The 23,250-nt window shown below is 42.5% G+C and overlaps 1 protein-coding gene across 5 annotated transcripts in view; it reads left to right on the top strand.

Moving 5' to 3' along the window:
• The window catches only part of Lyrm7 (LYR motif containing 7), a 264,174-nt gene that overhangs the window by 132,594 nt on the left and 108,330 nt on the right, over nt 1–23,250 (top strand). Inside the window, exon 6 of one of the 5 annotated variants that reach the window (XM_087194586.1) lies at nt 15,275–17,327. The exons of the other annotated variants lie outside the window; for them this stretch is intronic. Within the exon in view, the coding sequence (XP_087050712.1) occupies nt 15,275–15,286 (12 nt within the window). The 3' untranslated portion in view covers nt 15,287–17,327. Of the gene's footprint in view, nt 1–15,274; nt 17,328–23,250 lie in introns of those variants that run through there. 5 annotated transcript variants of the gene reach the window in all.

Here is a 23,250-nt window from a genome sequence, read left to right as displayed (position 1 = left end):
CGGAAGCATTTTGCAGGGTCCATCTTTCCTCCAGGGTGCCTAAAACGTGTCTTTAGTCTAGGGCTTTGTCATATCACTGTGATGTGTTGGGCTCACATGCGTGACATTTTAAAAATTCCTCCAGCTGCTGCTCGGATGGTCACTGCTGCCTCCTGGCCGAGCAGCACACTGGGACCATAAACTCACCACCAGCAGTGAAGTAAAGGGCCAGGGTTTAAAAAGGAAGACCTCTCTCTATGTGGAGGGAGGAAAAGGCAGATGACAGGAACCTGCCCGTGTGAGGTGAGGGCAGGGGTCCAGGTCGGTACCCGGGGGTCCTCTGACTCTGGCTGCTTTTATCCCCCTAGAACTTGTCACAGTCTGCGGGTCCCCAGGCAGTCTTAGATCCTGGGCCGCGAGACCCAAACCTGGGCTGCCTCGCCTGTGCACGTGCTCCTGGGTGGGCTTGCTTGATTTCCTCTTGCCCCATTGTCCCCGTCCAGGCTGCAGCTCTGGGGCTTACAGGTTGGTTAGAGGAGCCTCACAGGCAAGGCCCCTCAGACTCGTGATGAAGTAAAGGCATGCGTGTGTCCAGTGCAGTGGTACGGGGCCCTGGAGTGAATATGTGTATATTAGGGTGTAAGAGTTTTCCTTAGGTAGCTCCTCCCCCTTTTGTTTCCTTTGTACTTTATTGGAGGTGGGGAGGGATAGTTATTTTGATTAGAGGTCCACTTGGCTACTTCCCTGCTCTGCTTATAAGTTCTCCCTCTTTGTCTTGTTACGTGGCTTTGAATTCTGGATTCTCCTGCCTCAGCCTCCTGGGATAACAGGTTTGCTGCCATGACCAACCTTGTGTTGATAATCTTTTTTTTTTTTTGACATGCTAAGGATTGAACTCAGGGCCTTCACCCTGAGCAAGAGAGGGCATAACATCAAAGTGGAGCAAACAGGGAACCAAATCACTTGTTCTATAATGGTCTTAAGACACAGATGTTTACTTTTAAGAAACTTAAGTTCTGAATAAGATGGGCTTACAGTTCATAGTGGAAGACTAAGAGTCCTGTTTGCAAATGCACTTTGCTGCTACCTTTTACAAAGCCCTACAATAAATGAGCAGTGGAAATGAGATGCATAGTTTAACACATAACCAGGCAAGAGACATACAAAGGAATGGTAGGAAGAGAGAAACCCAACACTATTATATTTGTGAATGAATAGAGTTGAAAAGCAGTTTAAGTGCTGAGCTAAGAAAGAACATAATGAAAATTTATAAGATGAATTTTTTTTTTTTTTTTTTTTTTTTGGTACCGGGGATCGAACTTGGGTCCTTGCGCTTGCACAGCAGGCAGTGAAACCACTGAGCTAAATCCCTGGGCCATAAGATGAATTTTTAAACCCAGAAATATATTGCATAATGCATAAAAGAATTTGAAATCTGTAACTGAGCTGAGAAAGAGAGATTAGGATTTTCTCAGGTGCCAGAAATGATAGATAACTCACCAGTAGAGTAAGAAGTATATTAGTTGATTACAAAAAATAGATTACTAAATACAAATGTTGATCGGATAGCCAGAGGCTGGGGTTTAGGTGATGATAGTACCTCTTCTTGGACCTTTTAAGACAGAGAAATGGAACTGACACTTCCCTTAAAAAGAAAGCAATGACCTAAAGAAAGATTTCCCCTGAGGAAGGAGAATAGAAAAACTGTCAAACCAGAGGAAAGCCAGGGGACAGTAAACCTGCTCCCAGAATGTCTCCGCTTGGACTTTCCTCACTACAAGGATAGAATAAATTCAGATTCAACATCCTGGACAGGGTTAGCTTTAAATTTTGTTTTCTCATTTGAGACAATTTGTCAAGTCACTAAATTGCTTAGGCTGGGATTAACTTGCAACCCTCCTGCCTCATCCTCCCAGAGTGCTGGGATTAGAGGCCCGTACCACATTCAATCTTTTAGCATGAACGTCTACATTTTTAATTTGAACAAGCCCCTCACATTTATGTAACCAATTCTGATGTCAGAACTTGGTAACTTCTGAAGCAGTGATTTTTGGTGAGCATGGAAAAAATATAAAGTTCCTGTTTCTCATCATGAGCTCAAGTGCCCGAATCCATGCTACTCCCTCGTCCCCAAGGCATACTGGAGGCCATTTATTTTGGTTTGAAGAAAAACAAAGCCTTATTCTAAGCCAGCTGGGAAGCAGCGGGAGAGGCCTCTTATGGCCTGAAATCACATCTCCATGTTCAGGTCTATAGGAAGAGAAGAGACACAGTGAGATACTAGATAAGGAGCTAGCTTATCCCCAGGCCATCCTTGTTTTCTTCCCTTCCTTGTGAAAAGAAAATTGGATCCCTACCTCTTGGGGCCAGCGGCAACATAGTCCCTTCAGGCAGATAGGTTAGCTTTTTGTCTCATCTGAGCTGAGGAGAGGAGAGGGTTTGTTGTTGTTGTTTTGTTTTGAGACAGGGTCTCACTCTGTGATTTAGGCTGGCCTTGAACTCATTGTGTAGTCCAGGATGGTCTCAAACTTGGAGCAAGTCTCCTGCCTCAGCCTCCTAAGTGCTGGGATTACAGGGGTGCACCACTATGCCTGGCAAGGAGAGGATCGGGTCTTCTGCTCTCAACCTGAGAAACTTTGGAGAAGCAGCTCAGTTTTTCTTTTTTGGTACCGGCGATCGAACTTGGGACCTTGCACTTGCGAAGCAGGCAGCGGAACCACTGAGCCCATCTGCAGCTCAGTTTTTAAAGATCCATTTACCCTTTGGGTTACATTCCTTATACACTGAGCTGTGTTTCTGGGTAATAAGCTCATAATCTGTCCATGAGAAAGTAGACTTTGACCAAAAATAGTTCTTGAATTGTCTCAGCTTGAGCTCATGATGACGGTGCTCCTATCTGCAGTTCATACTTTAAAGGAGCCATAGTTAGATCCCAGTAGTAAGAGAAGCCGGACCCTGGATGGGCAGCTTCAATGTGCTCACAGAAACTAGCCATCAAATTACAATTCAGTAAAATCCTATTGCTTTGAGTGAAGATCTTGAATCTGAAAGCATAAGAATAGAAAAAGCTAGACCATGAAATACTAACCCCAGGACAGGTGAGGTAGCTTTAATAATATCAGGCTTTAAAACAGAAAGTTCTACTAAAGATAAGCACTCCCTGAAGATAAACTATCGGGATCAGAGTCACCAGCACAATGGACGAATTCTACATTTGTATGGACTTGCTGCGGCCTCCACATTTAAAAGACAAAAATTCCACAAGACTGAGACTTGGGGAAACAAAAATAAATACATAAATAAGCAAAAGTGAATGTAACCACAGGTAAAGCTGGACAAAACCCTAAGTATAGTGGATAATGGTAGGTTACCCCCTGACCTCGGTCTGCGGAGTGGCTGGGCCACTTAGTTTCTCTCACTCAGGTTTGTTTGCTCCTCGCTGACCAGATCCAAGGAGACCATATATTTGGGTAAAAAGGAAAAAGGATTTGTTCAAAGCTTGGAAGAGAGGGAGGGGCCCAGTTGCCTCAAATCGGCATCTCACCATTTACAGGTGGGTTGGGGTCTTTTGCAAGAAGAAAAATGGGGGAGGGAACACAATGGAACCGTAGACGTTTCCAGGCTCCTTCCAACCCTTCTTGGCCCTCTCCCTCCCTTGCCTAAGGGAGAAACTGGACTTGACCTCCAGCTGGTGCCATCTGCATGATTCCTCTGGGCTGAGGGCAGGTGAGGGAGCCATTTATGTTCCAGGCCTGAGGAAGTTAGGGAGCCACTTGACTACAAAGCAAAAATATCTCACTTTTAAAGTTCCATTTTACATTTCCAGTTGCAAGACTACAGGCCCAAACTACTGTGCCTGGCTTTAAACAATATGATTAGGGCTGAGGATTTAGCTCAGTGGTTCCAGCGCCTGCCTTGAAAGGGCAAGGTCCTGAGTTAGATCCCCGGTACCGAAAAAATTAAAAAAAAAAAAATATGATTAGCAAATTTTGACTTAATGGACAAATAGAGAACACTGTACCCCTAAGTGCAAAAATAAAACCAAACCTTTTCAAGCCCACAAAGAACACCTACAAGCATCAACAATGGACTGGGTTAATGGATGCAGCCCCAGAGGGCGGAGGAGGCCAAAGTGTCTACCAATCTGGGGCTGGGCTGGCCAGAGATTTTCATGAGCCCAGGAGCAAAAGAGGCTACTGAGCAATGTGCTCCCTCCCAGTCCTGGTGGGTGAGGGTGTACGCAGCCCTCGTCTTGTAACCTGAAAAGATGTGAGCCGCAGATCACCTTGAAGGGAGGTGGATTCACTTCGAAAACAGACAAGAATATGAAAGTGGATCCTTAGGGCTGAAAGTGGTGAGTCAGAACGGACCCTAAGGACAGAGGGGCTATTCCTAAGGTTTACAGAGGAAGTCTAAGGGCAGAGCTAACTTGGGGGTACCCGTGGCTGCTCAGAATTGCAGCAGATCGATGAGCTGATACAACTCTTAGAGTGGAATTCAGTCCTGTGGAGCAAAGCCAAAGGCAAACGGGCAAACCCAGAACAGAATTAGAAAATTATAAAGAGCAGGCAAGAAACAAAAGCCATAAAGTATAAGAGTCGGCACCCAACTCCTCTTCTCCCAGCAAGGAGGCCCCAAACGTTCTTTTTGTTGTTACCGGGGATCGAACTCAGGACCTTGCACTTGGGAGGCCGGTGGCGGAACCACTGAGCTAAATCCTGGCCCTAAACATTCTTGAATTTCCCAGATACCGGAATTTACAAGGCTGCTCAGATTAGGCTTCTGTTCTTCTTATTTTCAGTTTGTTTGTTTATTTTACTTCCACTGTGTTTAATGTTCTTTTGTCAATTACCATAATTGATATTCCGGGTACTGAGAACACTGATAGATTTATTCAATATAATCCTGGTTATTGATTGTTTTCTCTCTCCTTCTCTCTCCTTCTCTCTGTCTCTCCTTCCTTCCTTCCTTTTTTCCTTCCTTCCTTTCTTTTGTGACAGAGTCCTTCCCTCATACCAGGGATCGAACTCAGGACCTTGCACTTGCAAGGCAGGTGCAGGGCCACTGAGCTAAATCCCTGGCCCCATGACAGGGTCTTCCTATGCAGTTCAGGGTGGCCTTGATTTCTTCCTCTTTTTTGGTACCGGGAATCAAACTCGGGACCTTGCGCTTTTGAGGCAGGTGGTGGCACCACTGAGCTAAATCCCCCCCGCCCCAGGCCGTGAACTCACTATGTAGTCCAGGGTGGCCTCAAATTCTCAGCGATCCTCCTGCCTCATTCTCCAGAGTGAGAATTATAGGCATGGAATCATATTGGAATTATAGGTGTGCTCTGCCACACCCAGCCTGGTTGTTGATTTTTATAACAATGGGCCAGAGTCACCATCGAGAACTACCTGTTCTCGCCAAGATTGTGCATTGAATCAACATTCGGTTACCAAAATGCCATGTTGGTGCCTCACCAAGTTGAAAAATGAAATGGTGGATGGAGGAGGCGAGCTGCAGATGGAGAAGTTTATTGAGAAAGCAAAGACAAAGGAAAAGCTCCCACTAACTGGGAGGGGACGCGAAATGGGCTTGGTGATGAAGGTTCTTTATCTAGGTGTTCTTGTGTGTAGGCAGAGCGTGGGAATTTGCTGGGCGTCTGGGGCCACCCATCACAAATGACCCCAAAGGCTTAAACGGACCAGTGAGGGCTTGGGGCTTCCTAATACAAAATTCAAAAGTCCAGTTGCTCAGTGTTCCTGAATTCCTCAGAAACCTGCACAGTGGGGGGTTGAGTGCTCTGAGCATTTTGTTCCACTTGTGTTCTTCCTTGTCTGCCCACACCCTGACTGCTACCAATACCGAGAGTACTTCATTTGCTCATGTAAGATTTAACTTGGCGTCGTTAGCACAGCTCTGTCGCCTAGTTTGGCAGCCCTGGTAGAACTCACCCGTGCTTTGCCTGCTGTGACCAACTGAGATTAAGTGAGTGAATATCATTGTTCCCATAGTGAAATGGTTTCTACATTTTCCTATGTTTTCGATTCACCTGGAGAACTCCTTTAAAAAAATCCCAATGCCAGAGGAATTGTCTTAGATATATTATTTGAACTTTTACTTTCTCTTTCTTGTTGTCCCAATTTGTGGTAAAAGTAACACTTCTTAGGGGGTGCAGTTGTTGCTTGCTTGTAAGCCCAGGTGAGACTGAGGCAGGAGGATTGCAAGTTTGAAGACAGTGTGGGCAACTTACCAAGACCCTGTTTCAAAATGAAAAGGGCTGCTGGGCCGGGGATGTAGCTCAGTGGCGCTGCGCCTGCCTGGCAAGCGCAAGGTCCTGAGTTTGATCCCCAGTACCGGAAAGGAAAGGAAAGGAAAGGGGAAAGGAAAAAGGAAAGGAGAAGAGAAGAGAAGAGAAAAGAGAAAAGAAAAGAAAAGAAAAGGGCTGAGTAACACACACACCAAGTGATACTCCTTTAACATCAGATTTGTGACACTGACCTTTTCTCTTTAACCCTAAACTAAATCTTGAGTCTATTCTCCTTTTTTTTTTGGTACCGGGGATCGAACTCAGGTCCTTGCGCTTGCGCCACAGGTGGGGAAACCACTGAGCTAATCCCCGGCCCGCTCTTCTCCTCTTTAAATGGCTACATCTTTGTAGTGCGTGATTACCTTCGGTGTGGGGAGCTGGCACATGCACGTAACACATCTTAACTCCTGTTTTGTCTCCTTCCCCTCCCATCCCTCGCTGCTCTCTCCAGCTCTCGTTTCCCTTCCAATCTGAAAAAGCTCTGTTTCCATTTTTTCTCCAATTATCTTTTTTTCAGTCCCTTTTCCTTCCCCCACCCCATCTTTTGATACCCTTACCATTTGAGGAATATTTCCCTACTTCCTATTATCTATCTTTTTATTTTGCCCTTTATTTATATTTCGGGTCACTCATAAGAGAAACAATGTGATATTTAAACGTGTGTGTCTGATTTATTTTACTTAATGTTATGGTATTGAGGTGCAACCATTTATCTACAAATGCCTCAAATTTACCTTCTTTATGGCAGAGTGGTACACTCCATCGTAGATAAATTCCACATTTTCTTCATCTATTCATTTTGTTTGTTTGTTTGTTTGGTACCGGGGATCAAACTCAGGACCTTGTGCTTACAAGGCAGGCATGGTGCCACTGAACTAAATCCCTGGCCCTCTTCATCTATTCTTATGTTGATTGGCATATAGATGGCTTCCAAGATTTAGCTGTTATAAATTGTGCTGCTCTAAACTCGGTATGATGGTGCATGCCTGTAATCCCAGCATTTAGGAGGCTGAAGTAGAATAGCCATGAGTTTGAGGCCGACCTGGGCTCCATAGTGAGTTCAAGGCAAGGCCGGAACGCATAGTAAGACCTTTGTAAAAATAAATAAAAAATACATAAATACATAAACGGTGCTGCTATATACATGGCATGGATGTGTCACTGTAATATGATGTCCTTGACTCTTATGGGAGCCTGCCTGGAAGGGAAATGCCTTTCTATTTTTAATGGAATTTATATTTTTAGTGTTTTGAGGAATCTTCATACTGACCTCCATAGTGGTTGTACTAGTTTACATTCCCACCAACAATGTACAAAGGTTCCTTTTTCCCTGCAGCCTTACCATCATTTATTATTATTCATTTCTTGATGAAGACAGGTCCTTTCTCTGAGTCTGTTCTCTTACCTAAATGAATTAAATATTTCATGATTTGTCCTTCTGTTATAGTATCTCCATTGATCTCTCACTTGTCAGTAAATTCTTAGATTGTTCAAGAATTTATAGAAATGCTAAAAATAGCTCAGTGGAAAGCCTTAAATTCAATCTCCAGCACCACAAAAAAGAACATAAGGCTGGTCATGGTGGCACATTCTTGTAATCCCAAAACTCAGGAGGGTGAAGCAGGAGGCTCACCATGATTTTTTTTTTTGGTACCGGGGATCAAACTCAGGCCCTTGCGCTTTCAAGGCAGGCAGCGTCACCACTGAGCTAAATCCCCAGCCCTAGGATCACCATGATTTTGAGGCCAGCTTGGACTACATAGCAAGACCTTGCCTCAAAAGGAGACAAAAAAAAAAAGAGAAAACAAAACAAGAACATAAGAAGGGTGGGAGGAGAAAGAGGAAGAGGAAGAGGAGAGAAATGATCTGTGGATATTATATTCCCTGAGTTCTTCCATATTCAGAATTGAGCTTCTATTATGTTTTTACCTCAAAAAACAATTTACCTAGGTCTAAAATTGAGTCACGCTTTCTTTCCCCGAGGACTCTGAATTCTTTGAGGACATTATTTTACTAACTTCTAACCAGGGATAATGGAGAAACCTGAAACACAATTGGTTGTGACTTTTGAAATGTCAGTCTTCTTTCTTTATCTCTAAACTTCAATAGTCTTTTGCTAGGATGTATTTTCTATTGTGTGGTTGACAGAAGAGTCAAATTACCTTTTATCTGGAGAATACTTTTTTCTTGATTTGTATCTTAAGTTACTTATGATAGTCCCGTTGGGCACCTGGAGTGGGTTCATATCTATGAGGAAACAAAGTATGCACGTGTTGGATTTTTTTTGGTAATCTTTCATAGTTATATTTTACTACAATCCTTTTAAAACTCTTGCTTAATTCAATATCATTTTGCTAACTTTCCTCCATCTTCTGACTTACGTCTCTTATGAGGTTTTTAATAATACGTATTTAACTGACATTTATTTCCAGACATATTTTTTTCTTTTCTACCTAAGCTCCGCAAACTCACCTTTCATTTCCTTCTGTTGTCTGTCCATATATTTTATCTTTTTTTACATTTATTTATTTATTTTATTTATTTATTTGAGACAGGGTCTTGGTATGTAGTTCAGGTTGGCCTTGAACTTACTGTGTAGCCGAGGCTGTCCTCAAACTTGTGACAATTCTCCTGTCTCAGCCTCCCAAGCACTGGGATTACAGGCATATGTTCATGTATTTTATAATTTCTTCATTATCATCTTATTTTATATATGCAACAAGTTCAGCAAGGTTTCTGAAAAATACCTCCTCCCCCTCCCCCCCTCTTTTTCCTCCTTATCTTCATTTTCTTCTTGTTCCTCTTCCTCTTCCTCTTCCTTTTCTTATTCTTCTTTATTTGTTTTTTTTTGAGACAGGGTCTCACTATGCAGCCCAGGCTGACCTCGAACTTGTGGCAATCCTCCTGCCTCAGCCACCCAAGTGCTAGGATTACAGGCATGCACCACCAAGCCCAGCTAAAATGCTTATTTCATGGAGGTATATTTGCTCCTAGTTTCCTTTCTTCTGTCGTGGCATTTTTCTGGTGTGTGTATTTAATGTACCATTTATTTTTCATATTCTTTTTTGCTCCCCCCACTTAGATAGTGTTTTTGTATAGGTGCTGTGCTGGTTCCTTTTCCTTTTTAAATCCTTTTAGTATGAACAGGCGTGGCAGTTGGGATGGAATGTCAGCTTGACTGGCTGTGGGATCCACCCAGGAGATTGGCAGAGGACACTTCTGTGTGCCTGGCTGGGTCCTGGAGGTGTGGCTTGGAGGGCTCCGTCTGACCACCCCACCCTTCCCCGGTGGCACTCTTCTCCTGCTCAGCTTCCGATTTACCATGTGCCAAGCATCTTTGCTCTGCCACACCCTTCTGCCGTAGTATTTCTGCCCTGGACACTGCTGACCTTGGACTGATTCTCCTTTAAAAATGTGAGCCAGCCGGGGATTTAGCTCAGTGGTTTCGCCACCTGCTGAGCAAGCGCAAGGACCTGAGTTTGATCCCCAGTACCAAAAAAGAAATATGAGCCAAATGAAACCTCTTTAAATTTTGAGTGTCAGGTATGGTGCCTGCAAAGGGAAAGTTGACTAATACAGAAAATTGGAACAAGAGAAATGGGAACATTGTCATCTCTGTGTGTGACCATGTGGTTCAGAAGCCTTTGGAACTAGTTTGTGGAAGGAATTTGGAAAAGTCTGGAGATGCAAGTTAGAGAAGCCCTAGAATGCTATAAGCAAAGCCTGACGTGTGATTCTGGTTGGAGCTCAGATGACCAGAATGCTGATAGGAAAGCAGACATTAAAGGCCGGGCTCAGGAGGTTTCAGATAGGAATGAGGACTTCATTGGCAGTTACATTAGAGGCCATGTGTGTTACACTCTGGCAGAAAAATTGGTCTACATTTTGCCCGTGTCCTGAGACTCTTTGGGAGACTGACATTAAAGGTAATGGAATAAATAATGTGGTAGAGGAAATTTCAAAACAGCCCAACATTCATGCTGTGGTATGAGTTCTGCTGAATGCTTTTAGCCAGATTTATAGTGATACCTGGGGGGCAAAAGCAGAATCGAAAATTTTGAAAAATGGAAATTTTGGCCCAGTAGGAACCATGTGTCAATTTGGGCCAAAGGAGGTGTGGCTGCTGAAAAGATTAGTGCCATTAAGAAGAAATCAAGTACTTTGTACAGGGATAAGAAGAAAGAAGTCTTAAGCGTCCAGCAAGACCATGGATATCTCAGGGTCAGAGGAACAAAAGTATAGAGATTTAATTTTTTTTTTTGGTACCGGGGATCGAACTTGGGTCCTTGCGCTTGCACAGCAGGCAGTGCAACCACTGAGCTAAATCCCCGGCCCTAGACATTTAATTTGAACAGAGAGTCCTTGCAGCTCGTGCTCAAGAAGGCCTTCACAAGGAGTTGGTTCCCCAGGATTCATTTCACTGTGCACAGCTATCCCGAGGCCACTGCAGCCATGGTCTAAGAGGGTCTGTTCCCATTCCTGTTCACAGTGGACTTTGGTGTCATGTACCTGATGCTGAATGCAATGTACCTGGCATGCAGAATGCAAGAGGTGTGAGTTCAGGGACTCTCCCACCCAGACTTCAAGGGCAGGTATGGGAGGCTAGGCAAGGATCCTGAAAATGCATAAGGCTATGAGAATGAAACCAAAGGTGCAACGGAGAACCCAGGAAATCAGATATGCCGGGAATCTGGGATGTCTGCCAAGAAAAGCTGCAGTCAGCAAGTGGAGCCAGCCAAAGAGAGAGGCTGTGTGGGCTGCAACTGGCAAAGCCATGAGAGTGTAGCTGTCCAAGCCCCTTGGAACTCACATTTCACCACTGTGTGCTCTGGATGCAAGATATGCAGCTACAGGACCTAATGTTTGCCCTGCTGGGTTTCAGTCTTGTTTTGATTCAATTATTTTCTACTCCCCTGTTCTTCCCTTTTTGGAATGAGTATGTGCCATTGTACCTCAGCATTATGTACCTTGTTTTTCTTTTTTATAGAAGTTCACGGACAGAGTTTGCCTTGAGTCTCAGGAGAGACTTTGACTTGGATTTTTGAAAAATACTAGAACTGCTGAGACTTTGGGAGAAGAGGTTTATTGTGTTTCAGTTGTATTCAGGATAGTTATATTGTGTTCAGTGGAATTATTAAGTTATTGTATTTATTTGGAAATTAAGTATGGTTTACTTTCCATAAAGTGTCTGAGTGCAAAGTTGACAAGGGATGGGATGCAGTAGTTAGGGAGACATGATAACCTGATTGGCTTTGAGATCCACCCAGGAGTTGATGAAACACACATGTGTGTGTCTGGGTGGATCATGGAGGCTTGGACTTGGGTCTGTGGTCCCTTGGCCCTTCCTCTCTGGTACTGTTACCTTACTCTGTTTCCCATTCTCCATGAACTAAATATCTTTGCTCCACTGCATCCTTCTACCCTGATGTTTCTGCCTTGGAGTCAGCTGAGCATGGACTGAATCCCCTTAAGACATGAGCCAAATTAAAACCCTCTTCCTTTAAATTGTATGTGTCAGGTATTGTGTCCAGCTAATACAATAGGGTTCTAGGGACCAATTATTTATGTAAGACAGCTATGAGGAAGAATCCATTTTCATGTTCCAGGCTGCTGGAAATTCTCCTTAGGACACAGAATTATATCCCATAAGTATCCAACATTTATCAATGAAAAGGTGTCCTTTGTCACTATGTTAAATGCTCTTTACTATATATTTTATTATTCAAAATGAATATGATTATAACCCTTTTTTATAGGCTCAATGACCTTTCTTTAATCATTAAAATTGTGGTTTCATTAGCATACAAAAAGTACATAAGACATAGGTGTATAACTCAATGAATTATTTTTGTGTGAGGATTCTCATAGCAGCCTCAAGGTTAAGAAATAAAACATTGTCAAACCAGAAATCCTCCATGTACCTCTTCTAAATACCAACATTTTGTGCCCTGGAAAAGTCATCATTACCCTAATCCTCATGGTAGTAACTGACTTTATACCTTTGCCATGTGAATGTGTATACCTAGACCACAGTTTAATGTTTCCTGTCATGAGATGTAAATAAATGGAACCACACAGTGTGCATTATTTGTATCTAGCTTATTTTGCTCAGTATTCTGTGGTAAAATTTATTGGAGGGCGATCAATCCTCCAACTGCCTAGAAAGGGGCATACCGAGGGCTAAAGAAAAAAAGACAATAGAGGTTTGCATAATTTCAAAATACATGGGGGCCAGGAGGTCAGAGCCTCAGAGTGGGCAAAGACAGACCTTCCAAGCTTGCCACCATTCATTGGGTGCACACAATCATTGGAGGGAGTATCGGGTGACTTAGGTGGCAGTAACCCTATGTCGATATGGATGTTATGCTGATGAGGATCTTAGGTCATGAGGTTCTCAAACTGATGAGGGCTGTAAGGAAAACATTTTTACAATAGTAGGTGGGAAGAGTTAAGCTGATAAGGAAGTTGTCCCTCCCCGGGTGAAATCTTTCTTTTTTATTACTACTCCATTCTCAAAGAGCCAGGATGTCTTCAGCTGATGTGCTCTTGCCCTTGAGTGTCATGGGACCATGGAAGGCTCAGCTGTGACCAGAGACAAAGTGGAGTTATGTTTTCGCATGCCATAGCCAGCTTGTGGGCAAGACAACATAGGGCCTTAGACAGCTATAGTCAGACTTTAATTATGAAACGATTTTTCCCGCAAATTTATGTAGAATGGCTCTTAATAAAAATACATTCATATTGTTTCTTCTAGTAATAGTCAGTTCCTTCTCATTCTTTTTTTTGGTACCGGGGATCGAACTCGGATCCTTGGGCTTGGGAGACAGGCACCGGAACCAGTGAGCTAAATCCCTAGCCATTCCTTCTCATTCTTGTATAGCGTTCCATTAAATAACTTTACCACAATTTACTTCTCCTTTATTTCTTTTCTTTTCTTTTCTTTTCTTTTCTTTTCTTTTCTTTTCTTTTCTTTTGACAGGGTCTCACTCTGTAGTCCATGCTGGCATTGAACTCATGGCAATCTTCCTGCCTCCACCTCCCCAACACTGGGATTGCAGGTGTGCCCAGCCTTAATTCGTCATTCTACCAATGATGGTAATTTTGTGATTTTTTAATCTTTTTACCTGGTATGTATATACCTAGATTATGTGCATTCTTATACCTGTCTCCCAGTGCATGAGTACTCCCAAATTTCTGTTGGAGGAATACTTAGGAATAGAGCACATGTATCTTCAATCTAAATAAATAATGTCAAGGTAGCTATGCTAGTTTATACTGTTACTGTCAAAGTGTGGGTGTTCTTGTGAACAACTTGTGAGAACGTGTATTTTATACCTCTTTTATTTTATACATTTTAGTGGGCATGTAATAGATTCTCATTGTAGTTCTAATTACATAATCTTGATAACTTTTGAGTTCTTCTCAGTAGTTATTAACCATTTAGATTTCCTAGATTATGAAATCTCTCTTTAAATGTATAGGCTGATTTTCTATTGCATTTTAGTAATTTATAAGAGTTGTATTAGATGGGAATTTAGCTCAGCAGCACCATGTCTGCCTTGCAAGGGCAAGATCCTGAGTTCAATCCCCAGTATCAAAAAAAAAAAAAAGAGTTGTATTATATTCGAGATATGCATGAGAACCTAAGATAGAGATTAAAATTGCAGAGAAAAGGCTGGGGATTTAGCTCAGTGGTTGCGCTGCCTGCTGTGCAAGCGCAAGGACCTGAGTTGGATCCCCGGTACCAAAAAAAAAAAAAATTGCAGGGAAATAGTATCTACAATTTTTTTTTTTTTTTTCTTTTTGAGACAGGGTCTCTCTGTACAGTTTAGGCTGGCCTCAAACTCATGGCGATCCTCCTACCTCATGCTGGAAATGGAGGTGTGTGCCACCTCGCCTGGCATATCTACAATTCTTTGACAATAATTTAAAATAATTTACAAAATTACATGAAATAGCTTTCTGGAAAAATGTTATTCAGGAAGCACATACAAACTTGAAACTGAAGCCAGGCTTTTAAAATACCTTCTCAAAAAGAAAACATAATGTCACATTGATTTACAGATTGCCTCTTCTAAATTTTTGGGAAATAATTTTCCCAGTTTTGTACAGATTCTTTCACAGAATTAAAAATGGAGGAGTACTATTTCCCAACTCATTCTATAAGGGCAGCATAAGTTGGGTTTTGTTTGATTGTTTGTTCTTGATACTGAGGATTGATTGAGGCTAGGGCCTTGCACATTCTCCATCGTCGAGTCACACTCCCAGCCCTTTTAAAAATGTATCTTCCGACAAGGTCTTGCTGGGCTGCCCAGACTGGCCTTAAACTCGGCTGTCCTCCGACCTCACCCTCCTCAGTAGCTGGGGTTACGGGAATGCACCACCATGCCCAAAAAGGGAGCAGAGCTTCGATTTCAAAACTAGATATAGGCATTACTAGGAAAGAAAATGAAAGGCTCATTTCACTTACGATTATATATGCAAAAAATACTAAACAAAATATTACCAAACCAAACCCAACAGTGCATTATAAAAGATAATATCCCCACCTACAAATAAGTAAGAATCGTTAAATATCATAAGAATATATGTGTGATTTATCAGAGTAACTGATTAAAAGAAAAATGCTGTATGGTTGTATTAAAAATGTAGGATAAACATTTTATAAGGGCCGGGGATGTAGCTCAGTGGCACTGTGCCTGCCTGGCAAGTGCAAGGGCCTGAGTTCAATCCCTGGTACCGAAGAAAAAAATGTAAAAATTCAATCGCCTTTTATTATTAAAAAAATTCATAAATTAGCAATGGAAACTTTCTTAAGGAAACATATTTTTAAAATCTAAAGAAACAGGGCCGAGGATTTAGCTCAGTGGCTTTGCTGCCTGCTGCGTGAGCGCAAGGAACCGAGTTTAATCCCTGCTACCAAAAAAACCCCACCAAAATCTAAAGAAACATTACTGTAAAAAGGGAAATACTAGAAGCATTCTTTTTTTTCTTTCTTCATAGAAGAAACCATGAATAAATGGAGAGATGAATCTGCGTTCATGAAAAAGAAGGCATATTATTATGAATATATCCACTCTCCCCAAATTGATATAAGTATTCAATGTAATTTTAATTAAAATTCCTACAGAGAACTTCCCTGGGACTTGATGTTTATTATAAAATTTATATTGAGTCATCTCAATAGATCCAGAAAAAGCCTTTGACAAAATCCAACATCCATTCATGATAAACAACCCTGAAAAAAATAGGTATAGAAGGATCATATCTCAGCCTCTCTCTTTTTTGTTCCATGTTTTTTTGGAGATGGGATCTCACTGTGGAGCCCAGACTGGCCTTGAACTCAATGTGATCTTCCTGCCTCAGCCTCTCGGGTGCCACCAGGCCTGGCCTTATCTCAATTTCATAAAAGACATGTATGATACACCTACCACCAGAATCTTTTTTTTGTTGTTTTGTTTTTTGGTACCAGGGATCAAACTCAGGACCTTGCACTTGCAAGGCAGGCTCAGCACCACTGAGGTAAATCCCTGGCCTGCCAGCATCATATTAAATGAGAAATAGTGAAAGCTTTCCCTCTGACATGAGGAACAAGACAAAGATGACCACTATCACTACTCCTGTTCAATATGTAGCCTGGGCTGCATAGTGAGTTCGAGACCAATTGGAACTATGTGATGAGACTCTGTCTCAGAAAACCAAAAAAAAGGAACTCACCAAGAAAGAAATTCATAATAATGGCATCAAGAAAGTTGAAATACTTTGGAAATGAAAGACCTTTACAATGAAAATTACAGTACTCTGCAAAAAGAGATCAAAGAGGACATCAGAAAATAGAAAGACATCCCCTGTTCCCGAAGAGGCTGAACTAATGTAGTCAAAGTGACCACCCATCCACAACTGATAAATACATTTAACACCATCCAAATCAAAATGCCAACACCATTCCTCTCAGAGCTGGAGAAAACAGTCCTCAGAGGAGACCTGGAATAGTGGAAGCTACGTTGGTCAATGAGAGCAGAGCAGGAGGCACCCCAGTCCTGGATTTCAAGTTAAATTACAAAGCAAGGCACAACAACAGATGTGTGGACCAGTGGAACCGAATACAGGCCTCAGAAAACACCCCAGGCACATTCAGGCATCTAATCTTTGACAAAAGGACCAAAAACATAGCCCGGAGAAAAGACAGGCTCTTCAACAAACCATGCTGGGAAAACTGGCTGTCCACATGGATAAGATGGAACCTAGACTCATATCTCTCACCATGCACTAAACTGAAAGCAGAATGGATCAAAGAACTAAATATTAAGATAGAAACACTTCATCTGTTGGAAGATAAAGTAGATAAAACCCTTGAAGACACAGGCATGGGCGCAGCCCCCGTTGCTCAAGAAATAACATCAAGAACCCACAAATGGGATTATGTCAAATTAAAAAGCTTCTGCACAACGAACAACCAATAGAGTGAGCAACCTACAGAAAGGGAAACAATTTGCAGCTACACTTCAGACAGAGGAATGATAGCTAGAATGTATAAAGAACTCAAAAACAATTAGATCTTCCAAAATAGAAGACCCAAGCAAAAGACAACTGAAATGAATAGACGCTTCTCAGAAGAAGAAATATAAATGGCCAATAATACATGAAAATTTTTTTAACATATCTGGACATTAGAGAAATGCACCTTTAAACAACACTGAGCTGGGCAGGGTGTCACACGCCTATGATCCCAGTACTCTGGAGGCTGAGGAGGAGGATTACTGGGAGTTCCAGGCCAGCTTGGGCTATGTAGTGAGTTGAAGGCCAGCCTGGACTACATAGTGAGATCCTGTCTCAAAACAATGACAACAAGGCCGAGTGTGATAGCACACATCTTAATCCCAGCACTCGGGAGGCTGAGGCAGGAGGACGGCTGCAAGTTTCTGGCCAACCTGGGCTACATAGTGAGTTCCAGGTCAGCCTGAACTACATAGTAAGACCCTGTCTCAAAGCAACAAGAACAAAAAACAAACACTGAGATTCCATCTTCTCCAGAAAGAACAGCTATCATCAAGAAATCAAATAATAACAAATGCTGGCGAGGCTACAGGAAAAAATGAACATTACTGGAGGGAATGTAAGGTACCACTATCGAAGTCAATATGGAGATTCCTCAAAATACTAAAAAAGAAATTCCATTCAACATAGCTATTCCCCTTCTAGGTGTGTTCCCGAAAGAGTTAAAGACAACATATTATAGGGCCGGGGATTTAGCTCAGTGGTTCTGCCACCTGCCTTGCAAGTGCAAGGTCCTGAGTTCAATCCCTGGTACCAAAAAAAAAGGACAACATATTATAGTGATACACACACACATGTTTATAGCAGTGCAATTCATAGTAACTAAATCCTGGAAGCAGGTGGCATGTCCGTGAACAGATGAATGGATAAAGAAAATGTGGTATTTATATACAGTGGAGTACCACTCTGCCATAAAGAAGGATAAATTTGAGTCATTTGTAGGAAAATGGATGCACCTCAAGACCATAATGTTAAGTAAAATAAATCAGACACACAAGCTTAAATATCACATGATCGCCTTATATGAGAAGCCCAAAATGTAAATTAAAGAACAAAATAAAAGATAGACAATAGGAAACAGAGAGATTTTGCAAAGGAGAAGGAGAGAGAGAGAGGGGAGGAAGGAAGGAAGGGGAGAGGAAGGTGACATCAGAAGAATTAAGATTTGTGATGTGTATGTACCAGCTCCACACAGTGAATGTTACACTTCTGTACTGCAAACATTTCTAATAGGAAGAAAGAGAGAAAGAAAGAAAGAAAGAAAGAAAGAAAGAAAGAAAGAAAGTCAGTTTAGACAGAGAATATTTGTCCTGCATGGTATCTGCTTTTATTATGAAGGTATATTTAGTAAGATGGTATGGAATCATGTAACAATAAATTAACCATTGAGGCTGGGAATATAGCTCAGTGGTGCCCAAGTGCAAGGTCCTGAGTTTGATCCCCTGTACTGGAAAAAAAAATTAACCAATGAAATTGAATAGAAGTCTCGGAAACAGACCTGCACATAGGCATGTGACATTTGATGAGGATGGAGTGTTAGAGAAGTGGGAGAAAGGAGAGACTGTTCAGTGAATGTAACAAAAAGAAACTACATCCCTACCTCACACCATGCCTACAAAGCTACTCTGTTTGGCTTTATGACTTCACTGTCGAAATCAAAACTGTAAAATTCTTAGTGATGAACAGTCTGAGACTTCACGAGTTCTGCTTGAAAAACACGGTGTATGTTTAAATTTTTAAAAATTTATGACCTTAAAAGATACATAGCCAATAATGCTCCTCAAAATACTCCGTCTTTCTTTGAATGCACTTATCCTGTCATTCTTGCCACTTGCTGAAGCAGTTTCACAAGTCTTTTTTCGTGAATATCTTTGCACTATCATGGCTGCCTCAGTGTCCTGAATCCATTCAAAATATTTACCTTTCTGGGTCATTTTGACTTTGGGGAAGATCCAGCAGTCATAAGGTGCCAGATCCAGTGAGTAAATTGGAACAGAGCACACATATTTTTATGAGCCTGCCCTTCTTTTGGATGTAACTCAGCAGCAGCATTCACTGTCTTTTTTTTAGTCACACCTTGTAAAGGCACTCACTTAAAAAGCTTCAAAGCCAGGTGTGTTGACACACACTGTAATCCCAGCACTTGGGAGGGTGAAGTAGGAGAATTTCTGCAAGTCCCAGGCCAGCCTAGCTACATAGTGAGTTCAAGGCCAGCCTGAACTGCATGAGGAGACCTTGTCTCGATAAATAAATAAACAAGTAAATAGGAAAAAACCTTCCAGGATTGCTTCAGAATGTCACAAGACTGATGAAATAAGTGTGTTTGAAGTGAGGGGAAGAATTTGGATGGTGATTAATGGAATTGTATCTTTTACTGTGATATTATATTTAAAAATTTAAAAATGTGCCACATTTTGTTCACCTCTTATACATTATGCTTTACTTGTACAATGTCCTCCAGAAGTTTCATGTGTGTACAAGTCGGGATTTGGAAGATAGCCAGATCATGAGGGCCCCAGCTGCATCACAGAATAGATCCACTGATTAGATCATATTTTGATGACATGATTGGGAGACAGTGGCAACAGGCTGTAGGGCCTCTTTGAAGACAGTGTCAGATCAGCGTGACCTTGTACTCTGTCTCGTCCCTGTCCTCTTCCTCTCTAGCTTTTTCCTTTTCTCTCTACTTCCTGGCTGCCTTAGGTTGACCACCTTGTCGTGCCCTTCTGCCATGATGTATCTGCCTTTCCACAGGCCTAACAGCCATAGAGTCGACTGAAACCTCTGAAACCATTAGCTGAAATAAATCTTTCCTTTTTAAGTTTTCTCTTTCAGCTCTTTTGTCAGTGACTAACAGCTAACACACTGTATTGTAATTAAGAATATTTGTTCAACAGCATTATTAATCATAGAAATGCAAATAAAGACCACAGGGAAAGCCTAGCATGGTGACACATACTGGTTACTCCAGCCACTCAGGAGGCTGAGGCAGGAGGGTCAAGAATTTGAGGGCAGCATGAGCATCATAGCAAGCCCCATTGTGATAGTTAACAATCATGCCAATTTGAGTAGGCAACAACCAACTGAATGCATTGGCGTAGTCCTGGGTGTGGCTGAAGGGATTTATTAAAGACAGAAGACCACCCTGAACGTGAGTGGCACCAGCCGACAGGCTTGTAGCCTGAATGGGATAAAAAAGAGGAAGGAAGAAGGAGGTCTCGCTTCAGTTTCTTGGGAGCATCTCCAGGCTTCGCCTTTACCTTGGGACGTCTGTCTTCAGGCTACTAGCACAGACCCCTCTTCAGCCTTCCGGCGCCCCTCCTTTGGCTTCCCGTGGGAGTTTGCAGTGAGCTCCAGGCCTTTCCCTTTGACTGGATCATCCGGATCTCCAGTGTGGAGTTGGCCCTTTGCATTCTTCCATGCCTGACTGCAGGCGGCCGTTGGAAGCCTCACTTGTAAATATATACCTATTATTATACAAAATCTGTTATTCTAGTGAGCCCTGAAAGATGCAGATTTTGACACTGGGTGTGGCTCTAGAGAAACGAATTGTAAATATGAAATTCTTTAATGGCTTTAGTGGTTCCTGGAGTTGGCTTTCTAATTTGATGAGCCCTGAAATTGCCCTCGTCTCTTCTGCTGATAATGTGTGGAGTATTGATAGCCTATGGTGTATAATGTTTAAAATTATACCCAGTTCAGGTATGAAAAGTTAACTTGTCTCTTGATATTCGGTCTACAGCTATCGATTTGACAAATGCCTTCTTCTCCATACCTCTTCATAACGCCTATTATATCCATTAGATTATCCTGATTTACCAAGGTGAGGTGCAAGGAATTTAGTGACTCCACATATGATACTTTTCAATATTTTTGGCAGAGCGGGAAATATAATGATGCTGACTGGTTGCTCTTAGCATCTCTGGACAAGCTAGTAAAAGAGAATGATGAGTTCAAAGCAGGCATGAAAAATCTAAAGTCTTCTGATTGTGAAGACAGGTTAATAAAGGAAAATAAGGAGCTCAAAATTCAAATTCCCTGCTCCCGGCCTGTATAACAAATCTAAAATTTGTTATAAATTTCTCAGTGTGTCCTGAAAGAGAACTTTCTCTCCTTTAGCCACAGGGCTGAGATGCAGAAACCCAAACAGAGGCTCTTGTAATTCAATTGGCTGAAACAAAGGGTAAGTTTCATGCCCATCTTTGAAGGGGATCTGAAGTGAAGGTGAGGGCTCTAGTTGGACCCCATAAATGAGCTCACAATGTTCTTTTTTTTTTGGTACTGGGGATTGAACTCAGGACCTTGCACTTGTGAGGCAGGGAGCGGCACCACTGAGCTAAATCCCTGGCCCTGGACCCCATAAATTAGGATGGAGATGTGTGGGAGGATTCTGATGAGGCTGGGGACACTGAGCTCCTAGACTCTAAAGAGATTATTTTGCCAAAGGGAGAGACTTCCTCACCCACAGTGGTGGAGGAATCCCCACCCCAGTCCCTGTGGTGTTGGCCTTTCCCAGTACACCTGAGGACACTAATCCTGGGTGGACCAAGCGTGATAACTGGGACAACCCTCAGGATCCACCCTAACCACCCACTTTTGCCTCTAGGCCCAAATTGCTGAAGGCTCCTAAAGATGAGGTACATAGTTTGACCCACGATGAGCAAGTGTAGGAGTGGATTTTAAGGGTGTGGGATAATAGTGGCAAAAACATGCACCTGGATCAGTCTGAGTTTGTTAATGTGGATCCCTTAAGTATAGATTCTGAATTTAATGTTGCAGCTCATGGAGTTGATTTATTTTTTTTTTCATGGTTTTTAAAAGGTGTTAATAGTTTATTTTGCTGGTTGGCAGAAGTACGGATCAAAAGATGGCCTAATGTGAGTGAATTAGAGATGCCTGATCTTCCTTGGTTTACTGTTGATGAGGGGATGCAAAGGGTCAGGGAAATGGGAACGTTGGAGTGGATTTGTCATGTTAGGCCTAATCCTCCACACTGGGATGATCTAGAAAATGTACCCTTCACTAACAGCTGGAGAAACAGATTCATGAGGGAAGCGCCAGTGTCCCTGAATAGCCCTGTCATTGCCCTTCTTTATCTGCCAGATGTTATGGTGGGGACTGTAGTTGCTCAGTTGGGAAACTCAAGGGGAATGGGTTTAATTGGATCCCCGAGTGGCAGCACTGAACTGCCAAAGATAGGGTACACGTATTTACCGTAATGGAACAGAAGCAGAGCAATGATCAGAATGGCCTGATGCGTGTAACTTATGGTATCAGCCATGGTGTTCCCCAAAGTGAAATAGACAGGAAACCCAGTAAATTTTTACTAGGTTTATATAATCAAAAAAAATTTAAGAGCAAATGAACAGAAACCTACCTCAAATTGTAGTAATGGAGAATCATGGCCCTTCAGCTAGTTCCCAGATTTGAGCCAGCTTACAGACCTCTTGGCTGAAGGGGTGGCTGGGTGCCCTTGAGGAAGGACCCTGGTGCATCACCAAAAGTTTATATGTTCAAGCTTTCTCCATTCGACCCCAGAGGGACATAAGGCCTTTTACCAGGGTAACTGTACCTTGGGGGAAAGGAAATGATCAGACATTTTGGGAACTACTGAACTAATGCTGATTCCAGGAAATCCAAAACATCACTGTGGCCTCCAGTAAGAATAGGGCCCACTACCAGGTGTGATGGCCTACGCCTGTAATTCCAGTACTCAGGAGGCAGAGGCAGGAGGATTGCCACGAGTTTGAGGCCACCCTGGGCTCCCAGTGAATTCAAGGTCAAACTGAGCTACATAGCAAGACTATCTCAAAAAACAAACAAAAAAGCCTTGTTTCCATTGCCAGGCATGGTGGCGCATGCCTGTAATCCTAGCACTTGGGAGGCTGAGGCAGGAGGATTGCTGCAACTTTGAGGCCAGCCTGGGCAACACAATAAGTTCAAGGACAGCCTGAACTATTTAACAAGACCCTGTCAAAAAAAAAGGAGTAGGGTCCTATGGGGGTTAGGTGATCAATGGAGTTTTAGCTAAGATCTGACTCACAGTGGGTCCAGTGGATCCCTGAATCCATCCTGTAGTTATTTTCCCTGTTCCTGAATGCATAATTGGGATAGATATGCTTAGTACCTCACAGAACCCTTACCTTGGTTCCCTAACCTGCCATGTGAGGGCCACTGTGATTGGAAAGGTGAAATGGAAGCCATTAGAGTTACCTTTTCCAGGTAAAAGCAATGTCACATTCCTGGAGGGACTGCAGAGATTAGTGCCACCATCAAGGAATTGAAGGGTGCAGGGATGATGGCTCCCCCACATCCCCACTCAATTCTCCCATTTGGCCTGTGCAGAAGACAGATGGTCTTGGAGAACGATGATAGATTGCCGTAAACTGAATCAAGTGATGACTCCGATTGCAGCTGCTGTA

The sequence above is a fragment of the Heterocephalus glaber genome, unplaced genomic scaffold (assembly GCF_053883595.1).
Source record: "Heterocephalus glaber isolate CG9 unplaced genomic scaffold, H.glaber_assembly_v1.0 deba00001606, whole genome shotgun sequence".
Lineage (NCBI taxonomy): Eukaryota > Metazoa > Chordata > Mammalia > Rodentia > Bathyergidae > Heterocephalus > Heterocephalus glaber.
This window is presented reverse-complemented; position numbering and strand designations above follow the sequence as displayed.